The sequence below is a fragment of the Mastomys coucha genome, unplaced genomic scaffold, assembly GCF_008632895.1.
Source record: "Mastomys coucha isolate ucsf_1 unplaced genomic scaffold, UCSF_Mcou_1 pScaffold21, whole genome shotgun sequence".
NCBI classification, from domain to species: domain Eukaryota; kingdom Metazoa; phylum Chordata; class Mammalia; order Rodentia; family Muridae; genus Mastomys; species Mastomys coucha.
This window is the reverse complement of record NW_022196904.1, coordinates 665816-673712: the sequence shown is the minus strand read 5'-3', so window position 1 is coordinate 673712 and position 7897 is coordinate 665816. Positions and strand designations below refer to the sequence as shown.

General features: G+C 43.7%; 1 protein-coding gene across 1 annotated transcript in view; it reads left to right on the top strand.

The window, feature by feature from the left end:
• The window catches only part of LOC116104113 (T-cell-interacting, activating receptor on myeloid cells protein 1-like), a 15170-nt gene that overhangs the window by 496 nt on the left and 6777 nt on the right, over positions 1-7897 (top strand). Inside the window, exons 2-4 of the mRNA XM_031390906.1 lie at positions 6127-6165; positions 6282-6572; positions 7397-7693. Of these exons, the coding sequence (XP_031246766.1) occupies positions 6127-6165; positions 6282-6572; positions 7397-7693 (627 nt within the window). The remainder of the gene's footprint in view (positions 1-6126; positions 6166-6281; positions 6573-7396; positions 7694-7897) is intronic.

The window sequence follows — 7897 nt, the reverse complement described above, 5'->3', positions numbered from 1 at the left end:
GACTTTTTTTTTTTTCCCCAAGACAAAGTTTCTCTGTATAGCCCTGGCTGTCCTGGAACTCACTCTGGAGACCTGTCTGGCCTCAAACTCAGAAATCCACCTTTCTCTGCCTCCCAAGGGCTGGGATTAAAGGTGTGTGCCACCACTGCCCAGTGGGGGGAGGGACTTTTTGTGTGGGGGGACTGGGATGAGGTGCAGCAATTGAGATGTATAAATTAAAAAAATTAAAAATAAATAAATAAGTATTTTATAGTTACTGTAGAGATAAAAGAAATTGTTTAAGGGGCTGGAGATAAGCACACTTACTCTTCTTGCAGACAACCAGAGTTCAGTTCTTGGGACTCTAACCAGGCAGTCTACAACCACCTGTAAGTCCAGCTCTCCATGGAATCTGACAGTTCTGGCCTTTGAGGATACCTGGACTCATGCGCACATCCACATACAGACATACACAGGCTCTCTCTCTCTCTCTCTCTCGCTCCCTCTTTCTCTCTCTCTCTCTCTCTCTCCCTCTCTCTCTCTCTCTCTCTCAAAACTAATAAAATAAATCTTGAGAAAAGAAAATTATAATTAAAAGTTATTTAGCTTGAGCTCACTGAGACCCGCCTGCCTCTGCCTGGGATTAAAGTGCTGGAATTAAAGGCATTCCCAAGAGATTTTTTCTTCTTCTTTTCTCTTTTCTTTTCTTTCCTCTTCTCTCCTCCTCCTCCTCCTCCTTCTTCCCCCCACCTCTTACTTTTTTTGAGACAGCGTTTTTTAGTGTAATAGCCCTCACTGTCCTAGAACTTGCTCTATAGAGTAGGCTGGCCTCAAATGCAGAGATTTGCCTGCTTCAGCCTCCTGAGTTAGGATTAAAGGCATACACCACTATTGCCTAGCTGTGTGTGTGGGCATGTGCACATGAGTGCAGCTCCTTCAGAGGCCAGAAGATGGCATGGAATCTCCTGGATCTGGAGGCACAGGTGGCTGTGAACCTCCCATCATGAGTGCTGGGATTCTCTCAAGAACAGTTCCTGCTCTCAAAATGCTGAGCCTCTCTCCAGATCTTTTTTTTTTTTTTTTTTTTTAAGATTTTTTTTTATTATTATAGGCCAGGTGGTGGTGGCGCACGCCTTTAATCCCAGCACTTGGGAGGCAGAGACAGGCGGATTTCTGAGTTTGCGGCCAGCCTGGTCTACAGAGGGAGTTTCAGGACAGCCAGGGCTATACAGAGAAACCCTGTCCTGAAAAGAAAAAAAAAAGATTTATTATTATACATAAGTATACTGTAGCTGACTTCTGACACACCAGCAGAAGGTGTCAGATCTCATTATGGATGGTTGTGAGCCACCATGTGGTTGCTGGGATTTGAACTAGGACCTTTGGAAAAGCAGTCAGTGCTCTTACCCGCTGAGCCATCTCGCCAGCCCCCCTCTCTCCAGATCTTATTGCAGTTCCTGAGATAGATTTCCCAGTTTCTATAATTATGTTAGTTGATTTCCTGATTGACATAAATCATGTTTCTTCTTTCTACCCCATTCATGTTTGGGATTTGCTGTTTTGCTGAGGTAAACATGATTAATTCTTTTCTGTTACTGAATACAAACCATATATAATAACCTTGGTTAGAAGCTATTCACTTTCAGGGACTGAAATACCATTCCATCTTTCTGTGGCTTTTTATGCTGAGAGGACTGGTGTTAGTTTTTATGACTTAATAATTTTTCCTTTTCAAATTTAATATTATTTCTTTGCTCTGCTGTCTTAGTAACTATGATTCATCATGGACAGGTTCTTTTCTTTTCTTTTCTTTCCTTCTTTCTTTCTTTTTCTTTCTTTTCTTTCTTTCTTTCTTCCTTTCTTTATTGTATATGAGTACATACTGTAGCTGTACAGATGGTTGTGAGCCTTCATCCAGTTGTTGGGAATTGAATATAGGACCTCTGCTTGCTCTGGTCAACTCCGCTCACTCCGGTTGGCCCCACTCACTCAGGGCCAAAGATTTATTTATTATATGTAAGTACACTGTAGCTGTCTTCATATGCACCAGAAGAGGGCATCAGATCTCATTACAGGTAGTTGTGAGCCACCGTGTGATTGCTGGGATTTGAACTCAGGACCTTCGGAAGAACAGTCAATGCTCTTACCCGCTGAGCCATCTCACCAGCCCAACAGGCTCTTTTCTTGTATTTACATTTATAACCTGGTATTTGGACATTCATTTTCTTCCCTAGATTTAAAAATGTTTTTCACTACCATCCCATTGAATAGGTACTCTATATATTTTGTTTGTATCTTGACTGCTTCTCTTGTTTCAGAAATTCTGATGCTCCATTTCTCTGCTGATCGCAGTTGTGTGTGAGTGTGAGGTGAGTGTGTGTGTGTGTGTACATGTGCTATTATTCTTTCCATTTATCCTAGGTGTTGGGGTTTGCTCCTCACCACAGGGTATCCAGTATCCTTCAAAGTCCAAGCTTCCTGTTGTCTCAACTTCTCAATGTCTACCTTGGACTCCCCCTCACTACAGCTGTCTTCCACACAGAAACTATCGTAGGGTGCAGGTCTCCCAGACTGTAATTATTCTGTTTTCTGGCTCTCTAGAGTGTCTGAATCTTTAACAGTAAGCTCCCTCTCAAAACAGTGCCTGGGTATGATCCTGTAAGGTATGGAGAAGGAGTAGGGAACAGAGGGCTTTTGGGACAGTTTATACTTAGACATCATGGACATCTGGCATGGACCAAGATGGCTAACTGGACATCCAGGGGGCATGAGTCAACAACAAAAACAAAAAAAGGTTGACATTGAATGTCTAGAAAACCCAAAAGTAAGCAAGTGATATAATCTGCTATACAACTATTTATGGCAGGCATGTGGTTCTATATAAATATGACCTTGAAGTCAGTGACAAGAGCCTTCACCTTGTCAAACTTGGTGTTTGTGTGTGTGTGTGTGTGTGTGTGTGTGTGTGTGTGTTTTCCTGTAGGCCTCTGTGTTTACCTCTGTGTGGTCTTCGGGTGCTTGTCTGTCTGTGTGCCTCTGCCTGCTTATGTGTGTTGGCATATGCCTGGGCACCTGTCAGCATTGTGGTTACCTAGTGGTCTGTGTCATGGTAAATAACATGTTCTATCCACCCACAATTCTCTTCAATCTTTAGGTCTCCTGTGACCCTCCTGTATTCCTGATTTCAGAGTTTGGATGTCAAAAAGAGAAAAATGAATTTCATTGCAAATGTTGACTTGTCCCATGGAATCTCTTGCCCTTCTAAATTCCCTACTGGCCTTAAGTTTGTGAGATTTGTAGTTTGCCCTGTGAATAGGACCACTGGTGTTTTGCTTTAGCCAAGGCTTACGCTGTGAGTGAATCTTCAGCTTTTCCTCTTCTGTAGAGAAGCCAGGCAGATTTCGCCCCTCTCACACTTAACTTTCTGATTCTGTGGGGTTTTCAGAAGTCTTATTTTTTTCAAATTGCTTTTATGCTTTAAATTTCATCCATATATATAATGAAATGTATGATTATACTCAGCCCCTGTTTTCTTCTTCTGTGTCTTTAAGTATTTTCAGTGTGTGTGTGTGTGTGTGTGTGTGTGTGTGTGTGTGTGTCCATGAAAACCAGAAGGGGCACCAGATCACATGAAGCTGTAATTACAGGTAGTTCTAAGATATCAAACATGGGTCCTGGGAACTGAACTTAGGTCTTCTGAAAGAGCAGTACAAGCTCTCAACCACTGAGACATTTCTCTAGCCCCTGTGGTTGTTTTTTTTTTTTAATTATTATTTATTTATTTTTGCTGTTGTTGTTGTTATAACCTACTAAATCCAATTAGTGTTGCCTCTATGTGCACAGAAATTGTACCATCCATTGCAACACGGGAAACCTGCAAGTGGTCATGTCCTCCAAATAGAGTGTCTCCCCTACTCCTGGAAACTATCAACTTCCAATAGCTGGTCAGGGAAGGATGAGATCTGAAGATCTTCTACCCATCTATGCCAAGAGTTTGGCTGGCTTGATCTTATGCAGGTCTAGTCCAGGTAACCATAGCTGTTGTAAGTTCCCGAGTGTAACAGCCGTGTTATCTTCAGAAGACAGCATTTCACAGTACTTCTTCCGATCCTTTAGCTCTTACATTCTTCCTGCTTCTGCTTCTTCTATGATGTTTGCTGAGCTTTGGTTGTGGTGGTGGCGGAGGTGGTAGACATGGTGGTGGCAGTGGTGGACATGGTGGTGGTGGTGGACATGGTGGTGGCGGTGGTGGTGGACATGGTTGTGGTGGTGGTGGACATGGTGGTGGCAGTGGTGGACATGGTAGTGGTGGTGGTGGTGGACATGGTGTTGTTATTGGTGGGCATGGTGGTGGCGGTGGTGGACATGGTGTTGTTGGTGGACATGGTTGTGGTGGACATGGTGGTGATGGTGGTGGACATGGTGTTGTTGTTGTTGGTGGTGGACATGGTATTGTTATTGTTGTTGTTGTTGGTGGTGGTGGACATGGTGTTGGTGGTGATGGTGGTGGTGGCAGCAGCAGCAGTGGTGAAGGTGGGAGTCATCATATAGATGTCCCTTTTAGGCTGAGCATTCACTCTTTTACTCTAAGCCCTCTGATCTACTGCTGCCCACTTCAAAAAGAAGCCTCCCTGATCAAAGTTTCACATACTTTCTTTAATAATTTCGACTTTCCTTATACTTTATGGGTATGGCTGTCTTGCCTGCTCCTATGTCTGTACACCAATTGCATGCCTGGTTGCATGTAGATGCCAGAAAGGGAGGTCACATCCCTTGTCCCTGAAACTGGAGTTACAGGTGATTATTGGCCACCATGTAGGTACCTGGGTCCTCTGGAAGAGCAGCTGGTGCTCTTAATTCCTGAGCAGACTCCCCAGCTCATCTTTTTTTTTCTTAAAGATTTATTTATTATTATACATAAGTATACTGTAACTGTCTTCAGATGCACCAGAAGAGGGCGTCAGATCTCATTACAGGTAGTTGTGAACCACCATGTGATTTCTGGGATTTGAACTCAGGACCTTTGGAAGAGAAGTCAGTGCTCTTACCCGCTGAGCCATCTTGCCAGTCTCCTCTCATCTTTTATGATTTCTTTCCTTTCTCTCTCTCTCTCTCTCTTTTCTCTCTCTTCCCTCTCTCCTCCCTCCCTTCCTCCTTTCTTCCTTCCCTCCTTCCTTCCTCCCTTTCTTTCTCTCTCTCTTCCTTCCTCTCTCTCTCTCTCTCTCTCTTTCCCCCCTCCCCCCTCCCTTCCTTCCTTTCTTCAATTTATATCTCAATTGCAATGCCCCCTCCTCCTGGTACTCACACATCTCCCCTTATCCCCCCTCTCCTCTGAGAAGGTGAAGGACCCCTGGATACCAACCCACCCTGGGCACATCAAATCACTGCAGGACTAGGCACATTGTTTCCTGCTGAGACCAGACAAGGCAGCTCAGTTTAGGGACTAGGATCCACAGGTAGGCAACAGTCGGGGACAACCCCCACTCCAGTTGTTGGGGGACCTGCATGATTTCTAGTGCTCTTTCTCTTTTTCATTTTGGGATAAAGGTGATTCATTGATGTCCGACTCTTCTTATTTCGGATATCATTCATCCAATCACTTATCCATAATTTGGGAATAGATGTCCGAAAGTCATGTTACCTAAAGTACCAGCCAGTCATTACTACAAGGGTTACCTTATTCCAAGAGACTTTCAGGGGCCCCCCTGCATATGAAAGGCATTTCTGCCATCAGGAAGAAGCCAGTCTTAATATCCATGGGAATTCCCCAGTGTCCTGTATAGCTTCTGTCTATTCCTGGAGTGGAGGTCGGAATACACACCCTGCTCTAACAGAGGTGGTGAGAATAAGTAAAATTTGGGGATAGAATGAATGTGACATTGGAAGGATTTGTGGAATTTTGGAGACCTGAGTAGCACTTAAGCATTAGAAGTGGAGGCAGAGAGGTGGCAGAGGAGAGTCTCAGGCAACAAAGGAGGTGCTAATTTGACCTAAAGCCAGAGTCTAGCTGTGGGAGCATGTAAACCCTGAACCTATGAACTAAGGGTCTGAGCTCAGCTGGAACCTCTGGGGTGCTTCTCAGAACCAAGGATGGTAATGAGGTGCCTCTCAGTAGTCACCTGTACCTCATTCATGACTGTTTTGCAGATCCAAATGTTGGCCAAACAGAAACGAAGAGAATCGACAGTAAGTGACTCAACACACCCACTCTGAGCTTTCATCCCAAATGTTCTGTTTCCCTCCTGGGCTTCCTGGGAGCAGGTGGATGTGTCAGATCCAGACTGATTTTTGCTTCCCTCCAGATTTCCTTCCCAAACCCAGCCTCAGTGCCTGGCCCAACTCAGTAGCATCAGAGAATAGCAACGTGACCCTGCAGTGCGTGAGTCCCACCCCGGGCATACAGCTTGTTCTCAGAAAGGGAGATGTTATTTTGGATTCCAGGCTTCCACATCATTTGACACAGGGGACAGCTGAGTTTCGTCTGACTAACCTACAGCAGAGGGATGCTGGATATTATACCTGTGAATACTATCTAAAGGGATCCCCTGATACAATCTCACCTTCCAGTGACAGTCTCTTACTATTGGTCACAGGTAAGGAGAGGCTGCCTCAGAATGACATACAGTGATTTTCAGAAAAGGGTGAGCGTGGAACCAAGGAAATATAGGTAGGGGAAAGGAGTGTCAGTTAGGGCTGGTGAGAGGCTGGTAGAGAAGCTTGGGCTGCCACATCTGACAACCCAAGTTGTGACCCACGCGCTAGAAGGAGAGACACCCACAAATTGTCCTGAGACTTTTGCAGTCATGCTCTGGTATATCACTTTCCCAATAAGTAAAATAAAACTGTAATTTTAAAAGAGGTGTCATCTGAAGAGTTGGGGAGTTGGGGAGGACTTGAGTGTACAAGGACAAAATCAAATGCCCCACTTTTCCTGAGATCTGTAGGAGTAAAATAAATAAATCTCTGTTCTGCACGGGTCCCACACAAGAATGATTCTATCAACAGTAAAGTCAAGGGAAGAAAGGAGCTTACAGGGTCATACTCTTTATGACTAAACTGTTGGCTATGGATAGACTCTGGGAGAGAGTGAGTACCCCCTGCTGAGCCCACCAGTTTCCAGCATATAGCTCCAAACCAATAGTCACACAAATGGCTCTGATTTGTCTCGTTGGGTCCTCAAACAAAATGAGCGGAAATGACCACGAGAGATTTCTGGGAGTGGTGAGAATGGTCAGTGTGTAATGTGTACATGTGCAAAATGTCTAAAACCAAATTTAATTGATTAAAGATATGTCTGCAGAGAGTCAGGATAGACTGTAGGAAAGATTAAGCATCAGCAGGACCCTTGCAGGACAAGAAGAATGAATATAGGATTCTAGGCTTCACCCCTTGCCCCTGGACTTTGTTTCTCTTACAGGATACTTGTATGAGCCTTCCCTCCGAGTTCATCACTCGGGCCTCATTACCACAGGAGAAAAGGTGAACCTACAGTGTCAGAAGCCATACAATCTGACAGACTATAACATGTTCGCTCTGCTAAAGGAGGGAACTTCATCACCCATACAATTTCAGAACTCAGAAAGCAACATGGCGGATTTCACCCTTCAGAATGTGACAGTCAATGATACGGGAAGGTACAGTTGTGTGTACCTTCAGATAGAACCTCCTTTCAGAGCCTCGCATCCAAGCAATCATCTGGCAATCTCGGTGGCAAGTAAGGATTTTATCACGGCAAGAGGATTTGTTTCCTAATAATTTATTATTATGATATTATTATTATATATTTATATAATACATATTATGTAATTATACAAGTTACATGCTATATAATATACAATATTATATGTTATATATTATATTATATATTGTCAATATTGTGTTATATATTACAAATTATCAATTATATAGATTATAATAT